The sequence below is a fragment of the Pinus tabuliformis genome, chromosome 3_1 (genome assembly GCF_031772625.1).
Source record: "Pinus tabuliformis cultivar Carrire ecotype Pingquan chromosome 3_1, CPIR1, whole genome shotgun sequence".
Classification (NCBI taxonomy): domain Eukaryota; kingdom Viridiplantae; phylum Streptophyta; class Pinopsida; order Pinales; family Pinaceae; genus Pinus; species Pinus tabuliformis.
The window spans coordinates 921,964,219-921,990,255 of record NC_142301.1 but is presented as its reverse complement, the minus strand read 5'-3'; the positions used below and the strand labels follow the sequence as shown (position 1 = coordinate 921,990,255).

Below are 26,037 nucleotides of genomic sequence, written 5' to 3'. Positions count from 1 at the left end.
TTGTCGCGCAGATTGGCACGACAACGCTCAGACCGGGGGCTGTCACTCTGATCCCCGATCCCTCCGTTTAAGCCTGTCTCCCGCGGCTAAGGGGGGTAGTCCCTGTGAGATGATGAGACCAACTGGTCTACAGTTGGTCTCATCATCTCACAGGGACTACCCCCCTTAGCCACGGGAGACAGGCTTAAACGGAGGGATCGCAGTTGGCTCATCATCTCACAGGGACTACCCCCCTTAGCCGCGGGAGACAAGCTTAAACGGAGGGATCGGGGATCAGAGTGACAGCCCCCGGTCTGAGCGTTGTCGTGCCAATCTGTGCGACAACATTTTTTGGTGCCGTTGTCGAGGACACATTATTCTCGGCGTTTCAACGACAATCATCCTTCTCATTTCCTATCTTTTCATCTGGCCCGGCAACGCCAACATTTTTTGGTGCCGTTGCCGGGGATACTTTATTCTCGGTGTTTCAACGACTTTTCATCATTCATCGTTCATCTTTCTATCATTCGTTTGAGCTGGCAAGGCCAACATTTTTTGGCGCCGTTGCCGGGGATACTTTATTCTCAGTGTTTCAACAACTTTTTATCATTCATTGTTCATCTTTCTATCATTCGTTTGAGCCGGCAACGCCAACATTTTTTGGCGCCGTTGCCGGTGACAGAGTTTTTCTCTTCCTGGAGTTTCATCGACATTCATTTTCTCATCTTTCTCATCTCTCATTTTGAGCTGGCAGATTCAATATTTTTGGCATCTTTTCATCCCATATTAGCAGCATCTCTTGGGGTTGTTTCTTGTTTGGGTGGCGACTCCATTTTCTCATTTTTCCCAGACAAGAAGCCTTCCTCATATCTGCTTGTGATTCCTTTTTGGATCTTAGAATCAGATTCATTGTTCAAGTGGCGACTCCACTTCTTTCATCTCTTGATTTTCTTGAGCAGAGATCTAGTTCTATCATTCATCTAATCCCTTGTCATTCATCATGGATTATTCATGTAAACCATGTCATTTCACTGATAATCTCCATGATCTTCCGAAAGAGGCCATTTCTAAATTATTTAAGTTCTCGGGTGGTGATTCGGTCACTGTTAAACAGCATTTAAACATGTTTACTTGTGTAATGATCTTATATTGTAGATTTCCTCAATATAATCATGAAGATTTCAAGATGCGTCTATTTGTCCATTCTTTAGAGGGTGATGCCTTGAATTGGTTTAATAATTTTCCTAATGATTTTTTCACTTCTTTACAAGACATTCTCAATGCTTTTAAAGATAGATATGATAGTCCAAACCAATGTGGAAAAAGTCGAAGTCGGGATTAATTCGGCAAGGGTCCAAAAGTTGAAAAACTCGTCAAAGTCGGGAGTTTTTTGAAAAAGTCGGCAAAAAGTCGACAAAATTAAAAAAACACAAAATTATTCATTTTTTTAATTTTTTTTAACATCTAGAGTATCCACAACATCAAATAAATGCATTTCCACATAAACATGTAAAGAAAGCTAATATATAATATGTATATGAAGTCTAATGCTACATCACATATCAAAATAGTGAATCAACTCCTGAATTTTGAGTCTTGTCCGAGTCTCAACTCTCAAGAGTCAAAATATCAACAAAAAATATAATAAATGTATATCATGAGTCATCTAAAAGTCATCAAGTAATCAGTCACTGAGATCCTCTTCCCCTTTTAATTTTTGTTTCCGCTAATTGTATTAAGAAATAAGTCATGCATTTATTCAGTAGATAGTAATCTGCTTGGGTAATAAGGTGTCAGGTGGTAGGTCCAATGAAAATTAATAGTGAATATCACAGTAGATGTGAAAATTAACGCTTGGTGAATCCAAGCTGCTTATTTTATGAGAAAACAGTAGATGTCAGATTATTAACCGAGCCTTGGCATCTATTATTCAAAAACTCTTGGAGGTAAAATCCACTTCTGATACATAACCTTTCCCCACATTTACAGGGAATTCACCACTAAAGAAGATTCCCTTTCAAAACGTGCTCTCATTGCAGGAAGGATCTTTGCTATCACAAGATTTCGTAGGTACTTTGTTCCTGTCTGAAAAATGGGTTCTTTTTTGAGGCACTAGTTTTGTTTTTTCTAGACAGGTTGTTGCTATTTGATCTTCATGGCCTCCTCTTTGTTGTTTCTCCTGGAAGCATTCAAAAACTATAACAATGTTTTTGATGGTGTGGGGTTCTTTCTACGGAAGACTGTTGTATGCCTATCCTTTTGGTACTTTTGTAATCTTTTGAAGGGGCAATGGCTGTTAAAGTCTGGATCACTGAAATCCTGGAGGCTTAGCCAATGTATACTTTGCTTTCTAACTAGAAATATGAAGTATAAAGATTTGGTTTTCCTTGGAAAACAAAAACATATCTTAACCTCAAAACTAACAGATTACAAATGAGACTGCTATGCTTGCAAGAAGTATGACAAACAATACAATGCAATAACTTGAAAATGCATGGATGGAAGCTTCAATTTACAGTTTTTTCACCTTTGCGGCCTCTTTATCCGCGGCCTAGGAAGGGAGGAAGACTTTTTGGGTCGACTCCCGATTAAATCGGGAGTATAAGGAAAAAATCGCGATTTTTTCCTTTGTGAAAAAGTCGCCAAAAAGTCGGGGGATTAAATCGTTTAGTTCAAAAAATCGCGTTTTTAGGATTAAATCGGAATTTTTTGCAGACTTTTTCCACACTGGTCCAAACAGCTTGCCTTCTACCTCTAAAATTGTGCAAACGAAAGAAAGTAATCTTGTAAAAAATCCAGCTGTTGAAGACGATTCATCATGTCAGAATGTGTCATCCACCGGAAATATTGCAGATCAAGTTCATGATAGTGAAAAATCAGGGACAAATGACAATGAAAGGAAAGAGCAAAAACAAATTTTACGAGATCTAATGATGCTGGTGAGAAATATGGAAATCAATCAAACTAATTATGTCAATGATGTGAAAACTTTATGCACCCACCTGGAAAAACGTAATAGGGAGATTGAGGTCACGCAAAATCAGCATGCTAAAGAAATTGAGGCCATGAAAACTAAATATGAAACAGAAATTGGAAACATGCATAGCAAGATGTCAGTCTTAGAGGAAAATATGGTGACCATGAAAGCTGATCATGATAGGGAAATTGACTCTATGCAAAACAAGTTATTAACTATGGATGAGGAAATGACTATCATGACGTTCAATCATAATAATCAGTTGGCTGACATGCAAGCGAATCATAAAGAAGAAATAAATTCCACGCAGCATTGCTTGATGAACATGAAGGAAAAGAATGATAAAGTAATAAAAGACATGGAAGAACATCATGCCAGACAAATCAGTGCTATAAAGCTTGAACACTCTAGACAGATGGATGCCATTAGAATACAGGTTCAAAGGTTTCAGCAATTGGAAGATGAAAGAAACCAGGTAACATCAACAGATCAGGAGTCTTCTCATTTGCTGCAACAAGCTCCATCTTATTATGAGGAGGTTATTGATTCGATTGAAAGATGGTTAATTGAAGGTGATCCGGATAGACTTAAGAATGATGAAGATCAGATGCAGGCTAAAGAAAGACATATCACGCATACTTCATCTGATAGTTTTGAAACAGAAAGTTCCAGGTCATCAGTAATTCAACCTGCCAGAAAGAAAAAACGTAAGAGAAAGAAAATAAGAAGAAGATTTGATGCATCAGACGGCCGTGAGCAGCTTGATTTTCGGATAGGAAAGAGTCCTACCATATGCAAAATTGGACATGGCACATCCGACAAGCAGCCGACAAATTTGCCTGAAAGCAGGCAAATGCTCAGTATGCACTATATTGAACACATCTGATGCCGTAGGGCATCCTTTGTATCGTATTTCTAACCCTACTCCTTGTTTTTTCCGCATTTTCGTTTCTGCTTTAGATAGTTAATAAATGAAGAGCTTTTATCTTTATTGTGCTTAATGTATATGATGATTTTGGATGGACGCTACTTATTTTTGTGTTGTATGGATGCAGATTCTGGATTCTCACATTCCTGCAAGCAGCAACGTGTCCCCAAGTAGAGCCAGATGTTGACCTCTACCGGTCAACTACCCATGCAGTACACCCCCTTTTTCTTTGCAAGAAAAGGGCAGCACCTGATCAGCGTGTCCGTGCCAGCCTGCAGTCATCAGCAGCTTAATCATTTTGATTGTAAACCCAGTCTGCATGTATTAATTGTAAATAATCTTAGCAGACATGAGTCGTGTATATGAATTGCCTAGGTGGACCTAACTTTCTAGTGGTAATCTACGTCCCGGAAGGTTTTTCGTCTCACCGATCCATGGATCGGCAGAGTTTTCCTTCAAACCTGACCCCAAAGCCGGGATGGATTTTGTCATTGGAATTTTAGGAGAATCCTAGTGTATTGATCTGCTAGATTATAGTTGTGTCGCAGAACTGGGTGATTTGTGAGGGTCTATGTTAAAGGGGTTTTCTCCTTAAGATGTAAATTGTAAAAGTCATGATGTAATGTGTCCTGAGGGTCGAAAAATGTTTTAAATCCCCTCATGAGTCCTAAGTCCTAGGTCCTAGGTGATGTTTCCAAAGGCTTAGTTCGATGATCCATTTTAAAATGAATTAAAAAATTAAAAAAATGAATAAAAATTAAAAAATAAATAAAAATTAAAAAATGAAATAAATAAAAAAATAATAAAAAATTAAAAAATAAAACAAAAACCCTAACTAATAAAATAATAATATTTTAAGTGAATAAATCGACGGATGAGATCAAGAGATGTCTTGATCCTCATCAACGGTCGAGATCATTTCTACATGGATCACTCGAACTAGCCGTTGGGATCATTTCCTTTAAATAGGGTGCTAGGGGTCATTTTCAGATCATTCGATCTGTGAGTCTAAGACTGAAGAAGCTCTCTTGTAAATCTGTTTCTGGTTAATAAAAGAAGACTTTGGGGTCCATATCTTGCTGGTGTTACTCTCTTGAAATGCTGTGAGATTGTTTAAATTTTCTGCATATTTTCTTTTCAGCCATTAATAATAGCTTTTTTGTAGAGTAGTGTGGGCACAGGTATCTTGTCCACTTGCTAGGGTTTGAGTGCTGTTAGGGTTTCTGAAGTAATGGCAGGTATCTCCATTACTGTTTGAGATCTAGCAGCATTTTTGCCCTCTTTACTGATGGTTGTTTTGAGCTGTGCAGAAAGCATTTTCTAAAGGAATTTTGTGGGCGTTCGGGGAAGTTCTCGGCTGAACCAGCCAACTCCCGCAAGCATTTTTCGTTGAGCCCAGTTGGATTTGATCCTGGGTCTATCATTCGGTTTATTTTTCTAAGTTGCATGAGAGATTTTCTGAAGTTCTTCACAGTGAAAACCCTAAATTTTTATTTCTTTAAAATATTCCTGTGCTTATCGCTGAATCTGGCTGCTAAGGGGCCAAATCTGTACATTAATCAGCTGTCTTAGGGTTTCAAATTTTTCTGATCTAGGGTTTTCAAAATTCTGCTTTTCACAATTTTTTCATTAGGGTTTTAAATTTCTGTTTTATACAGATTTTTTTTTTTATTTGGGCTTTTGTTTTCTCTTTGCAGGAATAGGGTTTTGTCAATTGCACGACCGCCGTCAGAAGCCTCTACTGTCCCCTCAAACTGCAAACGCATATCAAATAATGATCTGAGGGTCAAGCAGCAGAGTATTTACCGCCATTGAATCCAGCAATAGTGAAAGGCACGAGATAAGAGGTGCAGTGGCAGCCTTCGACGTGCTCAATCATTTCGATCAGTCAGCGGATCCGATCCAAACCGAAATCGTTCAACGTAAAATTGCTTAGATTGTTTGAGTATAGGTGCATTGTTTGTGCCTGAACTTAGTCACGATCTCTTCCACAGCTCCACTCAGATCACAACATTTGCGTATTTCCTTAATCTGATCAGCACGCCTAAATCGATTTGAAAACCAGTCACTGGGCAAGGTAATATCAGATATATGACGCTAAAAAAATCGCAGTAAGGGCACGGTTCAAGTCCAGCCATCGTCTTCACGTGTTATTGGTAAGATCGATTTGTTTTTCTCTCTCGCCGTCTTATGCTCAGGTAAAATTTCTTATGTATTTGCGTCAAATCGATCTATGGTCGCCGCATCACGCATTTGAGCCTCACATCTCAGCCACCGTGAGTTATATCGCACAGTGGTATAGGGTTTACGCATTGAAATTTTCACGCCGGCTCAGGTAAATGTTTTACGCATCTACAAAATCAATTACTGCCACCGCCAAAACTGTCCAGGTAATTTTCTCACATAAAATTGATTTCCATTACGTTGTTGAAACATAGTGCTTCGAAAAATACACATGGTCAATTGTATTATTCATTTGCGTAAAAAAAAAAATTTGGGGCGTAGTCGTGGGTTAATTTTAAATTTAGGATTTGATTTAAGTTTTTATTTAGTTCTATTTCAGTCTTAGATTTATTTTAGCTTTAGTACGTTAATATTAGGGTTTTTTTTTATTTTATTTCTTTTAGATGTTAAATTGTATTTTAAATACTTTTCTTTTGAAACTTTATTTTAATATAGACTCATAAAAAATAGGATTAAATTTTTTGTTTAAGTTTAGCTTTTTTCCCCTTTTTTTTTTTAGGAATAGATTTTAAGTTCAACGTTTTGTAAATTTTAGTTTTTTTTTAGTTTTCATATGAAAAATAAAAAAATAAAAGAAAAGATTTATTTGTAATTTTTTAGGCTTAGTTTTTATATAGTTAGATTTTGATCAGATTTTAAGTTTAAAATTTTAACTTAGAATTTTTTTTTTTGGATTTTGGTTAAATATAAATTCATAAAAGCAAAAAAAAAAAGAAAATATTTATTTTTTTTAGTCATAGATTTTAATTAGTTTTTTTTTTAGATTTAGGTTTTTGTATGGTTTATGTTTTAGATTTTAGTTAGAATAGATTTTAAGTTTAAAGTTTTATATTTTTTAGATTTTTAATTTTCATTTTATAAAAAAAATTCGAAAAAAATATAAAGATATTGTGGAAATTTTTAGATCCAGTTATTTTCAGGAATTTTCACGTTATATGTTTTATGTTGAAATGCTAAATTTTCAAGTTGAGATACGAAATATGATATCTGGTTAATGGTTCATGACTCGTGGTGGTTTAAAGCATTCATCTTTCAAAATTTTCAGTTGCTGGATATCGTTTTGGTCATTTTAAGAGCATTGTGATTTAGCTGATGACAAATGATTGTTGTTCACAGTTCATGTTTCTATATCATCTAACAAGTAATCGTTTTAACCACAATCTCTTAAGGCACTGGTCTGCTAAGTTAATCAAATCTATCTGGTGTTTTTCATATCGTGTCTCGTGTCTCCCAACCAACTGGTCGACAGTTGGTCTCATCATCCCACAGGGACTACCCCCCTTAGCCGCGGGAGACAGGCTTAAACGGAGGGATCGGGGATCAGAGTGACAGCCCCCGGTCTGAGCGTTGTCGTGTCAATCCGCGCGACAACACCACCCTCCCTACTTCGAGAACTAAACATCAACACATATGTTGACCAGATGTCCTCCCAGGCATTTTGTATTACATAAGATGCCTCCTCAAATCTCTTCCAAACATTTATCATCAACAAGATTAGTGATATCAACCAAACCAATCATGCTTCTAAGATATTCAAACTTCTTATTAGGAAGAGACTTTGTTAACACATCAGCTACCTATTGGTCAGTTGAGACATATTGTAGCCTCATGATCCCATCCTGTACCAAATTTCTAATGTAGTGGTACTTATTGTTGATATGCTTTGTCCTTGCATGGAACACAGGATCTTCAGACATCTTAATGCTGCTTTGATTATCACAATTTATCACAGTAGGACTTACAGGTTTCTCAAACAAATCTGATAGAAGTTTCCTCAACCATACAGCCTCATTTCCTACTTCACATGCAGCCACATACTCAACTTCAGCACTACTCAAAGCAACATGATCTTTCTTTCTACTCATCCATGAGATCATCACAAATCCTAAACTAAAACATCCACCAGTAGTGCTTCTTCCATCAGTCTCACTGCCACCCCAATCAAAATCTGTGAAACCTGTCAACTTGACGTCCTTGCTATCATGCCTCTTTAGGCAGTGATGTATAGTGCCACGTAGATATCTTAATATATGCTTGGCAGCTATCCAATGATCATGACAAGGCTCCAACTGAAATTGACTAAGAATGTTCACAATAAAACAGATATCCGGTCTAGTATTTACCAGATACATCAGCGAACCTACCAACTTACGATAGGTGGTAGGATCTACATACTTGAGTCAGAGCTTCTCAACTTCTTCAGATTGGTGATCATGGGATTAGTCGTTGGCTTGGAATCCATCATACGGAATTTTTGTAACAACTTGATTATATACTTTCCTTGCTCCAGATATATCTCCCCAGGTTTCTGCCATACTTCCAAACCTAGGTAATAATGCATCAGTCCCAGATCCTTCATCTCAAACTCGATTTCCAGCATCTTCTTGCATTCTTATATCCTTCACTCTACATCCATAATAAATAGATCATCCACATATGGTAGAATAATGACTGGCTCATTATCCACAACTTTGATATACATATTTGGATTAGCGGTACTTTTGACGAACTCAATTCTTAGAAGGTATGCATCCATTCTTGCATACCATGCCCTAGGAGCTTACTTCAAACCATATAGAGCCTTCTTGAGTCTACAAACATGAGTGTCTTTGCCATTTATTTCAAAGCCTATCGGTTGTTCAATGTATACTTCTTCATCGGTTGTTCCATTCAGAAATGGTCTTTTACATCCATTTGATGGATATTCCATCCCATTGTTACAGCCAACGAAACCAAAGATATGATAGTAGTATATCTTGTGGTAGGTGCAAAGGTTTCTTCATAGTCTATGCCTTCCTTTGGAGAGAAACCCCTTGCAATGAATCTAGTTTTGTACTTGTCTATGCTTCCATCAACAGCGTGCTTAATCTTGTAGAACCATTTAGAAGTGACAACAGATTTGTCACTTAGTCTAGGAACGATTTCCCAAACCCCATTCTTCATGATGGATTGATATTCTTTCTGCATAGCCTTCTTCCATACTTCTTGATGAGCAGCTTCTTCAAATGTAGTTGGTTCAACTTCTATTAGTTTTGTCATGTATGCAACATATCCAGAATATCTTTTTGGTCTTTTGCTTTCTCTAAAAGTTCCTTTCGCAGCTCCATGTCCTTCGACATCTTCAAGAGTATCTTTTAACCAATTTGGCCTCTTCCTTGTGTCGGGTATGATCACAGGTTGAATAGGCTCACTTGGTCCTTCTTCTTCTTCTTCTTTATTTGTAGTAGGATTGTTGTGGTGTTCTTCTTCTTCGAATAGTGGTATGTCTTTGTCATCAGAATCAATAGGAATATCTTTGGATCTTTTGTAGGCATGATTTTCATCAAATATAACGTCCCTACTTACTTCAATATGTCTTCCTTACTTGATGTAGATTTTATATGCCTTTGAAGAAAGATTGTAGCCAACGAAGATCCCTTTAATGCTTGTAGAATCTAGCTTCTTTCGTTTGTCCTTTGGAACGTGGATATATGCGAGACATCCAAAGATTCAGAGATGGTCCACACATGGCTTCTTTCCTGTGAATGCTTCTTCAGGTGTCATATTATCGAGGATTCTATGAGGAATTCTATTTTGTATATATATTGTGGTCATTGTTGCTTCTCCCCATAAAAATTTTGGTATATCTTGATCAAAAATCATTGTTCGTATACATTCTTCAAGCATTCTATTTTCCCTTTCTGCAACACCATTCTGCTCGAGATCGTAGGGAACAATAAGCTTCCTCCTAATTCCTGCTTCTTTGCAATATGAAATTATTTCTATTGAAGTGTATTCCCCACCATTATCATATCTCAAAGTCTTTATTCTTCTTTTGGTTAAGGTCTCTACTTCAGATCTAAATTCCTTGAACTTTTCAAATACTTCATCCTTTGATTTGAGTAGATAGAGCCATGTCTTTCTAGAGTGATCATCAATGAAGGTTACATAATAAAGATGACCACCAAGTGATTTATCATACATAGGCCCACACACATTTGAATGAATGAGGTCCAATATTCCTTTAGACTTTGTTTCACTGCTTGTAAAGCGCTTCCTTGTATTCTTTCCTAAAGGCACATCCCTTGCATATTCCTTCACGATCTTCTTTGATATTAGGAATGTCATTTACCAATTGATTGAGAGAGGGAATAACCTTATAATGTAAACGTCCATATCTTCTATGCCATAGTTCAATGGGATTGATTTCCATGTGAGATAGGGCTTGAGGAGATGGCATTATGACTCTATATACACTTTCTTCACGTACTCCAATAACCCTAGCTTTATCGATGCTTGAATCTTTTCCCCAAGCCAAAACTTTTCCATCTACAAAAGCAATTCTATCACCTTTATCTTCTAAGAAGGAAATTGAAAGTAAATTCTTTTCAAACCTGGAACATAGAGGATATTGTTGAGATGTAGCTTTGCTCCATTGTCTAGCTTCAAAGAAGTTGATCCCAGGCGTTTAACAGCATATCTTTTGTTGTCTCCCAATTCCACTGCATGAGAGGATTGTTCCTTTGATAGAGTGTGAAGTTGTTTGCTATCTCCTGTCATGTGCCTTGATGCTCCACTATCAATAATCCATGCATTGTCATCATTGAGTGAACCTGTGAGTGCAGCCAAGAACCCTTTGCTTTTGACCTTATTGAATAAGTTGTAGATGATTATTTTGATCCAGCTTCCTGCAATATTGAATCTCATTTTCAAGTATCTTATCATAGAGGGAGTAACTTTTCCTTTCAAGCCAACAAAGTGATCTCCAATCTTTCTTGACCTTAGCTCTAATACCATGTTGAGAAATCAGTGCTAGTAGAATTAGGGTTTGATTTCTCTTTCTTGATAATTACTTGTGAATTATGTTGGCTTCTTTTACTTCTTTATTATATTATCTTTCATCAAGAAATTACCAAATTATGTGTGTATGAAGATCACAAGAACAAGAGACACAAGATGTAGGCACTCAACCAAGGCAAAACCCCTATCTAGGGGAAAACCCAGTCAAACTTCTTCCTTCAGTAATTAAGATGAGATAATCCAAGACTCTTCGACCTAGACACAAACTTCCTCCAACCACCAAGTCAACCCTTCTAGCAACTTCGATCTAGATCTTCGACTCCATAGCAATAGAACTTCAACCCAGCAAATCCAAAATTTTGACCTTCCCAACAGCAAAATTTCGACCTTCCAACAATAGAACTTTGACCCAACAAATAGCCCTGTAACTTCGCATAAAAGAGAGAGAGAGAGAGAGAGATAGCCCAAAAACTTTGACTTATTCTTCTTCTGCAATCCTTCCTTCTTCTCCTTGAACTTCGCACTTTTCTGCACTTCCTTCTTGTGTATGGAACTTGTTGAGTTGGTGAACAAATAGATCAAACTTCCCTTGTATATATAGCCTCTTTTGTGGGTCGAATTGTCCTCTTATAGGCCGACTTAATCAGGCAAGGGCCGACTTGGTGTGGTGGTGACAAATTACATTTTCGACTCGATAATAATTCTTTTTACATGATTCAAAAGCCCAAGAAGGGTCTCATTAAATGGAAATTGACTCTAATGACTCAATATAAAACCTAGAAGTCCTCAATGGGGACTTTGACCTATAAAATCATGACCCAAGCATGAAACTCATGCTTTAATAAGTCATTGTAATTAATAATAATTTTTTCTCTTTCATTCTTTAATAAATACATTTCATAATGACTTAAATATGAAGACCAAACCTAGTTACATTCTTCACCATTATTTATTCTATAGTGTGACCATTTCCAGAGTTCAAAGATCTCTCCTAACCCAGATAAACACTATATTTCCAGAATGAATAGTATTAGAGGATTATATTATCCTCTTGCCATAGCAATCTTCCATAGACACTCTAGTATTTTTTTGATAGATAAGACCAATCGTGGCAATTTTCAAGGAACATTGACATTGCCAAAACTTCAAGAGTGCATATTTTCTTGTTCCACCTTCAAGTCATAAGCATATGGCAAACCCTTAGCATTTGTTGATTCTAATCAATCGCAGTTCAAGATTTGCACTTCCATCGCTCCTTTAGCATGTATTGTTTTCCTTTCTATCAATAGGTTAATTGATATCTACATTAATGTCACTCATTGATCACAAATCTTGGATACTTCTATTAATAAGTCAGCTAGAGTTCTGGATGCGCAAGGCCCCTTCACTTGGCATCATCTTTGTTTGTGTTGAGAAATCTATGGCAGCTAGATTAGATGATTTCTCTTTGATAACTGCTTGTAATGTATTCTACTTAACTTGATTAACTTCTTATTTCACTTGATTATAATTAGTGTTCTTATCATCAAACAACTACCAAAACAATAAAGAACGATGAGACAAGAGGACACAAAATGTATGTTATCAGCGAGGGCCAAAACCTCTCTTCTTGAGAGGAAAACCCACAAGAACTCTTCTCTTCTTATAGAACTTCAAATCACGGATTCCAAGACCTATGACCCTTGACCAAGATTCCTCCAAGACTTATTCAAACCTTTCCTCTTCTTGCCAAGTCAAACCAAGTCAACCTTGCCTTGATGCTGCTGCAATTTCTTCTTCAACCTCAACTTCAAACCTACAACCTTAGACTGCAATTTCAACTTGCAATTTTCGGCCCCTATCACAGAAACCCTAGGTGGCATGTGTGAGAGGGTTATGGAGATTTTCTTCTCTTTTCTCCTTCGCTTGGATAGTAGTTTCTTCTCCACCAACTCGACTTGCAAAATGGTTCCTTTTTCACTTGTTCTTGGCCTTCTATTGTGACTACAATAACTCAGTCTCTGTTGCAACATATAGCACCCAGACTTCTTTGCACGTGTGAGGATTCTCGGCCCAAAACAGTCTTCACAAATTTGGATTCTTCCTTTTTGAAGTCCTCTCTTCTTTCGCTAGCTTTTTAGGTCACTTCTCCTTGCTTTACTCGAGCTTCTTGATGCTTGGATCAATGCCCTTTGAATGAGGCCAACTTGTCTTTCTAGGTAGGCCGACTTGCTCCTTTTGAAGACCGACTTGATTGTAGCACTACGATAAGGTCTTGGAGGGTCTTTGACTCTATTTTGACTCAAATAAAATTTTCTTTACAATATGTAACATGCCCAAAAGGGTCTTCCATACATAACAATGACTCAATTGACTTGTAGACTCAATGACAAGCCCTAGGAGCATTCAATGGGTGCTTAACCTATAAAACAAATAACCTTGAGCATGAAACCCATGCCTCAAGAAAAACAATAATAATTTGTATTTGTCTTTACATCAAATACATAAAATCATGATTACATATGTCATTATAAAGACCGAACCTAGTTACGTATTTCAACAGTTTGTCCCATTAAGTTTTAGAATTCATTAATCTGGCACGTAAACTATAAATATATTGCAACATTCTTGTAATATCGGGATTACTGTAAATGTAGTTTTCAATATGGTACTACAAATGGTGTTTTTTATATATGGTAGTATACCAGGCAGTTACAGGAGTTCTATATCTCTTCTTGTGAACTTCACTCTTATTTTGATGAAAATTACAAAAATTTCATTGGAAATGCATTTAGATATTTGTCACTAGGCTGCAAATTAAAATATGATAAACAGTACGTATAGTATTCAAGATTGTTTGTCTATGAAATTTCCATTTAAATTGAGATCAGGTGCTCTTTGATTTTTCAAACTTCAATATTAATTTTTTTGCTAAAGTGCTCAGCTGAAGAATTATTTGTACCTCTTTGTTTTTTCACAATAACAGATATTAATGCATGAGTAGTAAGAATTCAAATGGAATCTAACAAATCTTGTTGGATTGCAATCATTCTTCTATTTTAGGACTCAAAGATTGGAAAATATTTTAGTCAGTGGCTACAAATCTTCAAAAAGATCATCATCTGGAGATCTTCCAAAGAGAAATGAGCATTACATATCTTTTAACCTTTTGTTGCAGAATTCTAAAAATGAAGCAACAAATAAAGAGAATAATACTTACAGTTCCAAGGGTTAAAAGGCTCTTGTTGATATAAGTACCTTCCTTTCGCCTTAGGCCAGTGGTCTCACTCTTTGAGCTCTCAGACCCAGCTAGATCTATTAGATTCTGCTTCAAGCAAAATACATGTAAATTGTGGTTATTACTAATTTGGTCACATTTGGACTTTGTGGAAGAAAAACAGAAAACTACTTTATGGAAGAAAAACAGAACATAGTAATTCAAAGAAAAAGAAAAACAATCTATGCCTAGTCTAAGTGATGTAATGCAGATGATATATTACAAGTTGAGATAAAGTGACTTCGTCAAAACCATCCCCATGAGCACTGCTTTCAATTGTCTGCAACCATACAAAACAATATGAAAAGTATTAGGGAAGATCCATAATAAAAGATGATTAGCTTAAAATATTAAAACAGGAAGTGAAGTTGAGAAGAAACATTATGAAATGTTATAATTGATTATTCAAAATTTATAGCCTAGGATCATCCACATCTTTGGGCTTGTGCACTTAGTGAATAAATCAAATTCTCAGGATATAGAGTACTATTCCAAAATTCTGAAAGTAACTGGAGGGAATTATACTTGACCAAAAATGCACTTGCAGAAAACCAATGTAGCTCGGATATGCACATGCACACCTACTATTGAGGCATGCACATCCAATAAAAGGACCACATACTGATACCAGTGGCAGCCCTGTGTGCATCCATCCCACAACTCAAGCTGTCAAAAGACATGCATTGCATCCCCTACCAGGATTTGGGGGCATCCCTTGTTATGAATATGAATTATATAAAAATAATATAAATATAAATAATCATAATGATCATAATAGTAAATAATTAAATAATAATTAATACTAAAGAGGCATCTCGAAGGGACATGACCATTCATGAAGAGGCACCTGCTTAGATATATAAGCAGGCCCTCATTTGTAACATTCTTACCATCATATATCATATCTTCTGTACATTTATTTTATAATATATTTGTCCTATCATGGATATAAATATTTATATATTTCAAATCTTCAGAGTATTCTGTTGCGTTTATGAACTTTGTTCATAACATTGGTATCAGAGTTGTTCGATCCTCTGCCCACTCAACCGCTACACAGAGCCAGTCTGATCCGGCCTTTGGCCATCAACCTGTCGTCAACTTCGTTGCCATTGCAATTGAAACGTTTCGCTACACAGTTTGGATTTTTGATGCTCTTATCAAAAAATTATAGATGGCAAACCCAATTACAAGGATATCTACCTATCACAACCCTTTCTATGGGAAGGTTTTCTGGTACAGGGTTGTCACAAGTAAGTTTCTCGAGTCCCTATTACAAGGGTTGATTGTCATGACCAAGCTAAATTTCCTTAACACCAGTAAATAAGAAAAATATTTCCTAGTAATTCCTTGTAATTTGAATTAAACTGAAGATTTATTGAATTTTTTGCATAAATCAGCCAACAATGGGATTGGTGGAGGCCATACTTCAAAAGGAGAGAGGGAGGACATACCAGTCAAGGGTTTGGCAGAAATTAAATTTTTGGTTGTGTTTTAAAGGACCAAAACACAAATCCACAGAAATTTGGAGCAAATCTATCAGATCTGCAAGGAGATCATCGCAAATCTATAAACCAATGTTAAGTTTCATTTTAATTATTGTGTGCTTGAAGGAATAAGTACATGGCAGATTTTTATTAGATCTAGAAATGGAAAAAGCCAATTTTAGGTTTGAAGACCAATTGGATGGAGTATCTAACTTCCTGATTTGGAAGGTGAGATAACCTCGCTTTTGAAAGAGCATGACCTTTCGAATATTATAGAAAAGGTTGTTCTTGCACTGGAAAATGCAACACTCAAGGCAGCTCATACAAAGGAGGACATGAAAGCCCAAAGAGTGATAATGGATGCTGCGAAGGATCATTTGATCCCTCACTTGGAAGAGAAGCAGTGGACAGGAGAGATGTTCAAGGATCTAGTATATTTGTTCCAAAGTGACAACATGAATAGGAAAATGATCTTGAGGAGCAAGTTGAGATTTGTCCAACAATGCTACCAAATATTGTTAATTCTCCCACTAACCTAGCACCTAACAAGCGATTGACCTAGCAGATTACAAATCTATTGAATGAATGTGCAGCTACGTTCTTAACATTAAAGAGCGCAAGCAAAAACATAACCAATCTCACAAAAAAATGACACAATAGATTCTTCCCAATTAAATCATTTCATTGTTAAAATATTTAGAACCTATTTGGGCTCTCGTAGAGGGATAATGGCCCAACTGAGGAAATACATGTACAATAACTTGATCTGATCCAACTGATCAAGCCCTCCTTGGCTGATCTGGATCTCCTTGCTACCCCCTTCCTTAGACCCAACACAGTAGAGTATCACACTCCTCACTGAGATGCCACTCTCAATTTTGTGTTGTTGTATGGTGTGTCTTCTTCTCTCTTAGCCTTGATTTTATACCTTGGCAGAGAAGCAGTCGGCAGGAAAGAGGTTCAAGGATCTAGTAGATTTGTTCCAAAGTAAAAACATGAATAGGAAAATGATCTTGAGGAGAAAGCTGAGATTTGTCCAGATGTCAAGGTCTGATAATGTTACCATATATTGTTAATTCTCCTACTAACTTAACACTCGACAAACAATTGACCTAGTAGATTACAAATCTATTGAATGAATGTGCAATACATTCTTAACATTAAAGAGCAGAAGCAAAAACATAACAATCTCACAAAAAAATGATACAATAGATTATGCCCAATTAAATCAGTTCATTATTAAAATATTCATAACCTACTTGAGCTCTCGTCGTGGGATAATGGCCCAACTGAGAAAATACATGTACAACACTTGAATTTGATCCAATTGATCAAGCCCTCCTTGGTTGATCTAGATCTCCTTGTTGCCCCCTTCCTCAGAACCAACACACTAGTGTATCACACTCCTTGTTGAGATACCTCTCTCAATCTTGTGTTGTTGTATGGTGTCTTCTTCTCTCTTAGCCTTGCTTTTATAACTTTTCGTTGAGCTAAATCCCTAACTCTAATCTCCAAGTGATTGACAATCGGGATTAGATCTCGCCTCACTTTGGATCAAGGGTTGAGATTAAAACATAATCATTAAAAGAAATACTTAACTTTGTCTAATTTTTCTTTAGCTCAATTAGCCATGATAATAATTTGTGCTTTTCCTAAGTTAAAACTTAGGCTATGTTACAAATGCAATTTTCTCACACTAGAGAAAGTGTCTAAGGAGACATTGGGTAACTTTTGCATGCCTAGAAATTTAGCCCTATACAAAAGTATCTACCCGAACAGTAAACATCAACACTCCCTTTAAGCAAGGGAGGTACTTATGCTCCCTGGAACTGACTTCGATCCCAAAACTTCATTCAATGCCTTCATTATTTCCTCTGAACTGGAAGCCTTCTCTGCCACCTCATCTAGAAACATCCTCGAAGTTTGATTTTCCTTGGCCTGGTTCCTAGAAACCTTCTGCTCCTGAACATCATATAATATCAACTCATACCAAGAGACCTTGATAGATTTTGAGGAATTTGTAGACTACCCCTCCCCTTCTAAACCTGAAGGTTGACTCCCACTGTGATGCTCATCCTTCAAAGCTTATCGCTCCTTGTCCTTTATCACTACTCTGCTTCTTGCCATTGCTCTAATAAGCTAGCCCTTTAACTTATGTAGGTTGCACTCTCTAATTCCAATGACATGTGCCTCATCAGAACTAGATCCCTTACGTATAATTAGTGCCTTTCCATCCTAGAATGCTACACAGAACCCCTTTTTCTCCATCATAGAAATTGACAGCAAACTCCACTTGAGTTCTAGTACCCATAACATGTCCTTCACTTCCATCCTGCCTCCTAACTCAAGTTGAAATACCATTATTCCAACCCCCTTTGCTCAATGTTTGGCATCATCACCAAACTCCACATCCAATTATGAGTCCCACTTGGTCAGGTTGTCGAACTATTCCCATGCTTTTGTCATATGTCTTGTGGCTCCATTATCTAGTAAGCATGCACCAATTGGTAAGGTGCTTAAGGAAAGGTAGGAAACAAGTGAGAACTCCATTTCAAACTTCCTGGCAAACTCCTCCTCAGCTTCTACTGAAACAACCACACTTGACTATTTGCCTTTTCCTCCTTTCTTCCTCTCTGAACATTGTGAAGCATAGTGTCCTACCTTATGACATGAGAAACACTTGACCTTGGTCAAGTCCTTCTTCAACTATGAGGTTAACTCCTCACTCCTGCTCGAACTCTTTCCTTTGCCCTTTGCCATTGGAGCAATGTTCTCATTGTCTTCCGAGTTGTTGATCTTTCCCTTTGACGGTAACCTGATCTCCTCTAGTATGCAGTCATCCCTTAGCTTATCAAATGTGGGTAGTTTATCTCTAGCACGCACTCCTCTGATGAACGGATCCCATGCCTCTAAGAACCCATTCAGTGTCACATTTACTAGTTTTGAGCCCTCCACCTTTTCTCCCATTGCTACAAGTTGATCACAAACCTACGAGATCCTCAACACATAACTCATCACTAAGTTAGATTTAATCATTTGCATATTCCAAATTAGTGTTGATAATATCGCCGAGAAAATATCACGATATTTTCTTGCCTGAAAATATCACGATATTTCCAAAATATCGTCAATATTTCAGCAAAATATCGTGCTACGACCTCAAATATTGCCGGGCAGGCCGGGCCGCAGCTAGAAAAGCGATTTTGGTAGTTTTATTTGCTCATTTTGGTTTCTTAGTCTTGGAGAAGGAAGGGAAGAGATTTGTGGTGGTTTTCTAGGAGGGATTGAGGATCAAACAGCGATTATCACCACCAACTAAAAAAAATTTATGGATCAAAGATTGAAGATTAGTAAGACAAACCTCATTTCTTCTATTAACAGGAATATTCTTAAAAACCCCTATGTTAATGATTTTTTTCATAGATTTAGGGTTATGCTTGCTTGCCAATTTGCCTACCAACATTTTGCTTCTTTGTTTTTTTCCATTTGCTATGATTTTCGTGCCCATGAGCCAATGCAAGGGTTTTCTCCATATTTGGACAGCAAGGTTCATTTTTTTAACTTTCTTATGCAACCTCTTATTGCCATTTTTCATTCACATTGCAAATAATGTAGTTAAAAAAATATTTTTTAAAATGAGGTGGTTATTACTTATTATTTTTTGTGTATGGGTGTTTAATGCCAATTTTTTTTGTTTTTTTGGTGCCCTAGGTTTGAATTAGTTCACTACAAATATGCCAAAAGCCTTGGACCCATTTTGGGAGTATGGGGAGCTTGATGGTGGGGCAAATCAGGCATATCTATCATGCAAATTGTGTGGGACCAAGATGACAAGAGGGGTTACGCGATTGAAATACTATCTGGCTAGACTCCCTGGACATGATGTTGGGCTTTGTACGGTTTCTAGTGCGGAGCTTATACAAAAAGCTCTTGAAGCAATTGATGAAAAAGATAGAAAGATAGTTGCTAGGGAGAGGGCATTGATCTCAGATAGATAGCTGCTAGTTTTATTTGTTTTGCTACATATAACTCATGATGATGAGATATTTTTATATATGTGATGTTATTTTGTATTGGTTCTCCACATTTCAGTCCTTGATTGGACAATTATCAAGGATCAACATGATTTGGTATCGCCTTTGATATATCATTTATATTTTACATGCACTACATCATATATATCACGCTTTCTTCATATTTATGTGCCAATGTGTTTATTTCATGTTATTATTGCTTTATATGTCTAAAAATCTGAAGAAAAAAAATGAATATATTATGCATTTTTTTATGTTTGCCAATATTTGCCGATATTGCCAATAAGAAGTTTTCTGCACCCTCGTCGATATTTTGTTGATACCGATATTTTCAACATTGGTCTGAAGCATAACTTTTCGTATCATATTCTTATTTATGGTCTTGCTCTAGTATAATCCTACTAGGGGTTTGAATATCTCCTCAATTGTTTGCTTCTTGGTTAATTGAGGGATCAAATGGCCCTTCACGACATCCAAGAGCAACGTTGCACAAAGCGGGGGCATTTTTTGGAAGAAAAGCATTGGAAGCGTCATTTTCCAAAAAACAATGAAGCGAAGCGTCTCAGAAGCGTCTATTATATATACATATGTTTTTAATTTTTTTGCATTTATATTCAAAAAATAAAATCTAAAATACCAAATTAGTTGTAGAAGATATGAAAACATGCATATTTGTACATAAATCAAGATAGATATTGCATCCATTGTACATCAATGATTAATTATTCAAACATCAACCATCTAGAATCAAGGTTCCTCTCTTGTCTAGCCTTTGCCTCTACTTTGATTTTCTATGGACATTAGTCAACATTGCCCAATTTTTATCAAACGACCTAATCCAAGCCTTATAATATGGTAGAGAAAGCTTAACATGCCTGATCAATGATTTTGACTCGAGTGAAGGGTACATTTTTGCTAAGGCCATCACAAAGGAGTTCAGCGATCAACACCACCAACACTAGGGTACATATAGGGCTTCGTGCTCTTGATTAAATTCCAATCACATACCCTCATGCATGATATAATCTAATGAAATGCCACAATCCCATTGATCCTAAAATCCTAAAAATTGTTAAGTCTGTTGAATTTTGAATGGGATATGAAATTCTATTTTCTCCATATGAAGTCTGATGAGGTTGGAACCACTCACAAACATCTTGAGTTACTTCATGGTAATGTTAAAAATTTAAGTAAAGGGATGAAAATGAAAGATAAAGGACAATGTCACTTTTACTTTAAGAATTTAACATTACCATTAGGGGGCATCTAGGAAGCGTCTAAGGAGCATCAAGGGGGCAACTTGAGAGTGTTCGGGAAGCACAATTCGTCAAATAATAGTTCGGAAACCCAAGTCATGTCCCAAAAAAGACAAGTCCACGGAACTGTCCGCCTTTCTCTTGTATCCACAGCTGATCCATTTTGGAACCATAGATCGGGCCATTGTGGTTCCATTTTTCTAGGAACCGTGAAAAAAAGGGCAGAACCACGTGGTTCAGTGAGGATCAATGGCAGATCCATCGAGGATGCAAATTTGCCTCCAAATCTGGGGGGAGGATCCTGCAACATTGTCCAAGAATACCCCTCTGTGCATTTATCTCCTTTTCTAGGATGTCCTTCTCCTAAGGATCTGACGGCTCCAGGATCTCGGTCTCAAAAATCTCACAGAGATCATTTTCTTTGAGAACCAAGTTGACCCTAGCCTTCCAAGGTAGGAAGTCTGAAGCTCCATCCATCCTATCTTCAAATCAAAGACCTATTGTAATCATCTTCGCCAAATCTCGCTGAAAAATTTCTGAATAATCCTCTGCCTGGTCCTTTAGACACCCAAATCTTCTTTTAACTAACACAGTCTTTCATACCTTTTGCCTAACTACCACGTTGCTACAATTGAATTCTCATGGCCCTGGTTACACTATGTAGTTATGTACTACTCTTTATCATTGCTAGCTTGTTGTTCAGTTGCACTTTTTCGTTGACAACCCTGTACACTTCTTCACTGGCAACCCTATAGATGTCCCTGCTCTCTCATGGCTCTTTCTTGTGTCCCACTAACGCACCGAACCCTTTTAACACCTACAAACAATGGTGACTACAGGCCAATTATCATGTTCGTGTCCTGCATCACCTGCAAAGTGACTATTGCTTGGCTCAAACTAGCAGTGGCTACGTGCTTTGGCCCTTGCCTCGTGTTGTTGCCAATGTTGATACCTTGTGGATTGCTAGCATGTTTACGTCCATTCCTATCATTTGTTCCTACTTGCAACCTCTGTTATCGACCGCACTCCTTTGTCGCAGCTCTCTTGTCTCTCCACGACTTGTGCGCTTTCATGTCTAGTCGAAATCGACCTTGACTAACGATTAGTAGACACCACAATCACTGTTGGAATTTCTAATTCTAACCCGTTAGAAACCCTTCATGTACTTTCAGATTTATTCCTACCTACTTGTTCTGTAAATTAACAAGTTATTTACCATGTAAACACTGGAAATAAACACAGGTACATGCTCAACACATTACAGATCATCAACTGAAGGAAACAAAAACAAGCACACAAGTGACATCGTTGTTTTTGGACCAATGTCCCCGGAAAAACCCAATGCGGGAAAACTGGTGCAACTATTTAAGGGTTTTATTGTTATGCAGTTTCTGAATAAAATTTGGGTGCCAAAACCGGCTCACCCAATAGAGAATAATCTCGCCAGTAGTACCTCTCCTTCGGAGACAAATGCTCCGGCTGAAACCCCAGATAAACACTCTGGCGCTCCTCAGCTCCAATCTACCCCACGAAAAACCCAGCGTCAGCCTCTAGGGATTGCATCAGACTCTTCTGCCCTCTGCATCATCTTTCCCGCCAGTTCCGGCTTTTGCCCTCTGCGTCAGCTTTCCTGGCTGTTCCGGCAATTCCCAACAATTCCGACTGTTCCCGGCAGTTCCACTTGTTCCCGGCAGTTCTGGCCTCTGCCCTCTACATCAGCATTTTGGCTGTTCTGGTAGTTCCCGACAGTTTCGGCTGTTCCCGGTAGTTCTGGCTTCTACCCTCTGCATCAACTTTCCCGACAGTTCCGGCTTCTGCCCTCTGCATCAGTTTTCCCGTCTGTTCCGGCAGTTCTCGGCAATTCTGGCTGTTCCCAGTAGTTCCAACTTCTGCCCTCTGCATCAGCTCTCCCGGCTGATGCGTTGATCCTCTCGGCACTATCTCTGCCTCTCTGCTTCTGTATTCACTGCCCCTCAGTTGCAACTCTGATCACTCTCTTGACTTCCTCAGCAAACCCTGCCCCGGAAAGTCGAAATCTTGATCAACTCGGTGTGTTCTCCAAGTGACCCTCAAGCCTCCTCTTATACTTTTCTCGTTGACATATCAACAGCCGAGATTAAGTCCCTAATCAACGGCTAAGATTAGATATGGGTTGATCCATGACTTTAATTAATTCACATTAATATTTTAATTTCCCTAAGTTTAGACTTAGGGACTCCATTAAAAATACTGATTATTTTAATATCTCCCAAACTATTTAGAATCTACCCAAACCCTTTCTGGGTATTGGAGATCTCATGTGCCTTAGCCTCTCCACCAATTCTCGTGGCTAAAGCACATCTGATGCTACCCCAAATAAACACTCCCTCTTATCAAGGACTGTGCTCTAGTAATACTCCTCACTGAGCATCACTCTGATCATCGGCATCGGTCCCTGTGCTGATGCTAGGCCTGCTGCCTAACATCCTCTGCATTGTTGCATCCTTTACTGCTACCCATGGCCCTGCCACTGCCACTGCTGCATCCGTACTGCAACTGCCTTTGCATCTTTGCTGCTGCCCATGGTCCTGCCACTGCCACTGTTGCATCTGCACTGCAACCCCTCTCATCATGCTCCATCGTGTTGCCCATAGCACTACCACTGCTAACTGCTGCACTGCAACTCAGTTACTGAGAAGTAAGTAACTGATCACCCAACTCAAACATCTCCGTTAGGCTACAAACACTCCTAATGTTGAAGCTCCCTCTATCACTGACTAATGCTCCCTCTCTGACCTTTGCGCTGCTGCAACAACTCCATGCATCTCGCACCGTTGCACACCTCTCTTCGCCATCTTGCACTGGTGCAACACTCCCGTGCCTCTCGCACTGTTGCAGCCTACTAGCCTCGCACTATCTTGGGAATCCTGCAGTGTATCTCCCTCTATCGCTCCATCCGCATCTGTCTCTACTGACATCGCCAGTACTGCTATTCCTCTCTGGGGCTCCGTTAGCAAGGTCTAATCCAAGAGGCTGGGTACCTCAAGGATCCTGCCCCTCATCCCCTGTAGTCCGCCTGACTACAACTCGATGTCTCCCCACTTCTTCTCAAGTGGCACATGAGTACTCATGGCACAATCGTCATGTGAAGGCCTTGATACAGTGTCAATCTAGAATGGACAAGATCCTAGCCTTCCAGACCACAAAGTTGGACACTCCGTCCAGCCTATCCTGATCCCTCATCCCATTCATGGCCATCTCTCTACTCTTCTTTGTCGACTCCTCCGAGTCTCTCTACTTCCCGCTTGGAAGTTCTTGGTTCGACTCCTGCTTAGTCTCTCTACTTCCCATCTAGAGGTTCTTTGTTCGACTCCTCCAAGTCTCTCTACTTCCCGTCTAGAAGTTCTCTTCTGGACTCCCTCTGAGTCCCGATTTTCCTCCTGGAAATCCTTCTACCAACCGTCAAGTTGCCCCTCTCTGATCATCTGTGCAACTGCACCACTGATCTGGATTCCTTGGCTAGAAATCCACCTCGGCAGCAACTCCCTCCCCTTGGTCTTGCCCTGTTAGGTATTGTTCTGACTACAGTACCCCACTAGCTTCACTCTGCAACTTACCCACAGCCTCCTATACCCCAGCAACTGAAGGATTGAGCCACTTGGCTCTGCGCAATCCCAGCACCGACAAATCAGCTCCCCCAACCAACTGCGTCAGCCCTCCTGGGCTCTGCGTGAGCCTGATTCTGCCTCCCTTAGCCTCTGCGTTGTCTTTCTCTGGCCTAGAATGATGATGCAGTCCCTCTGCATCACTCCTTCCTCTGTCGCCTTCTGCAAGGATCAGCTCTGTCACTCGGGACAGCTGATTTCTGTTGTTGCTGCTCTGCTCAGCTGATGTCCTCAATTCTCCTATGATCTGCAACCACCCTCTAATACCATGTTGGAATTTCTAAGTCTAACCCATTAGAAACCCTTCATGTACTTTCTGATTTATTCCTACCTACTTGTTTTGTTAATTAACAAGTTATTTACCATGTAAATACTAGAAATAAACACAAATACATGCTCAACGCATTACAAATCATCAACTGAAGGAAACAGAAACAAGCACACAAGTGACACCGTTGTTTTTGGACCAATGTCCCAAGAAAAACCCAATGCGAGAAAACCGGTGCATCTATCTGAGGGTTTTATTATTATGCAGTTTCTAAATACAGTCTGGGTGCCAAAACCGGCTCACCCAACAAAGAATAATCTCGGCAGTAGTACCTCTCCTTCGACGAAAGATGCTCCGGCTAAAACCCCGAATAAACACTTCGGCAACTCCTAAGCTCCAATCTGCCCCACGAAAAACCCCAGCGTCAGCCTCTAGGGACTGTGTCAGCCTCTTCTGCGCTCTGCGTCAGCGTTCCTCGCAGTTCCCAACAGTTCTGGCTTTTGCCCTCTGTGTCAGATTTCCCGACAGTTCCGACTTCTACCCTCTACATTAGCTTTCCCGACTGTTCCGGCAATTCCGACTTCAGCTCTCTGCATTAGCTTCCCCGCTTGTTCCAGCAGTTCTGATTGTTCCCGGCTGTTCCGACAATTCCAGCTATTCCTGGTAGTTCCGGTTTCTGCCCTCTACATCAGCTTTCCCAGCTACTGCGCTAATCTTCCCGACACTATCTCTACCTATTTGCTTCTGTATTCACTGCCCCTCAGCTGTAACTTTGATCACTCACTTGACTTCCTCAGCAAACCCTACCCGAGAAAGTCGAAATCTTAATCAACTTAGGGTGTTCTCCAAGTGATCCTCAAGCCTCCTCTTATACTTTTCTCGTTGACAAATCAACGGCTGAGATTAAGTCCCTAATCAACGGTTAAGATTAGATCCGGCTTGATCCATGACTTTTGGACCATTCTAACACAGTTTTATATTAATTCACATTAATATTTTAATTTCCCTAAGTTTAGACTTAGGGACTCCATTAAAAATATTAATTATTTTAATATCTCCCAAACTATTTAGAATCTGCCCAAACCCTTTCTGGGTATTAGAGATCTCATGTGCCTTAGCCTCTCCACCAAGTTTCGTGGCTAGAGCACATCCGATGCTACCCCAAATCAACAGTCACCAACCTAT

At 38.7% G+C, this 26,037-nt stretch overlaps 1 protein-coding gene across 1 annotated transcript in view; it reads right to left on the bottom strand.

The window, feature by feature from the left end:
* The window catches only part of LOC149190754 (kinesin-like protein KIN-7E, chloroplastic), a 325,467-nt gene that overhangs the window by 112,430 nt on the left and 187,000 nt on the right, over positions 1 to 26,037 (bottom strand). Inside the window, exons 7-8 of the mRNA XM_089410586.1 lie at positions 14,387 to 14,443; positions 14,107 to 14,211 (exon numbers count right to left, since the gene is read on the bottom strand). Coding sequence (XP_089266712.1) covers positions 14,107 to 14,211; positions 14,387 to 14,443 — 162 coding nt within the window. The remainder of the gene's footprint in view (positions 1 to 14,106; positions 14,212 to 14,386; positions 14,444 to 26,037) is intronic.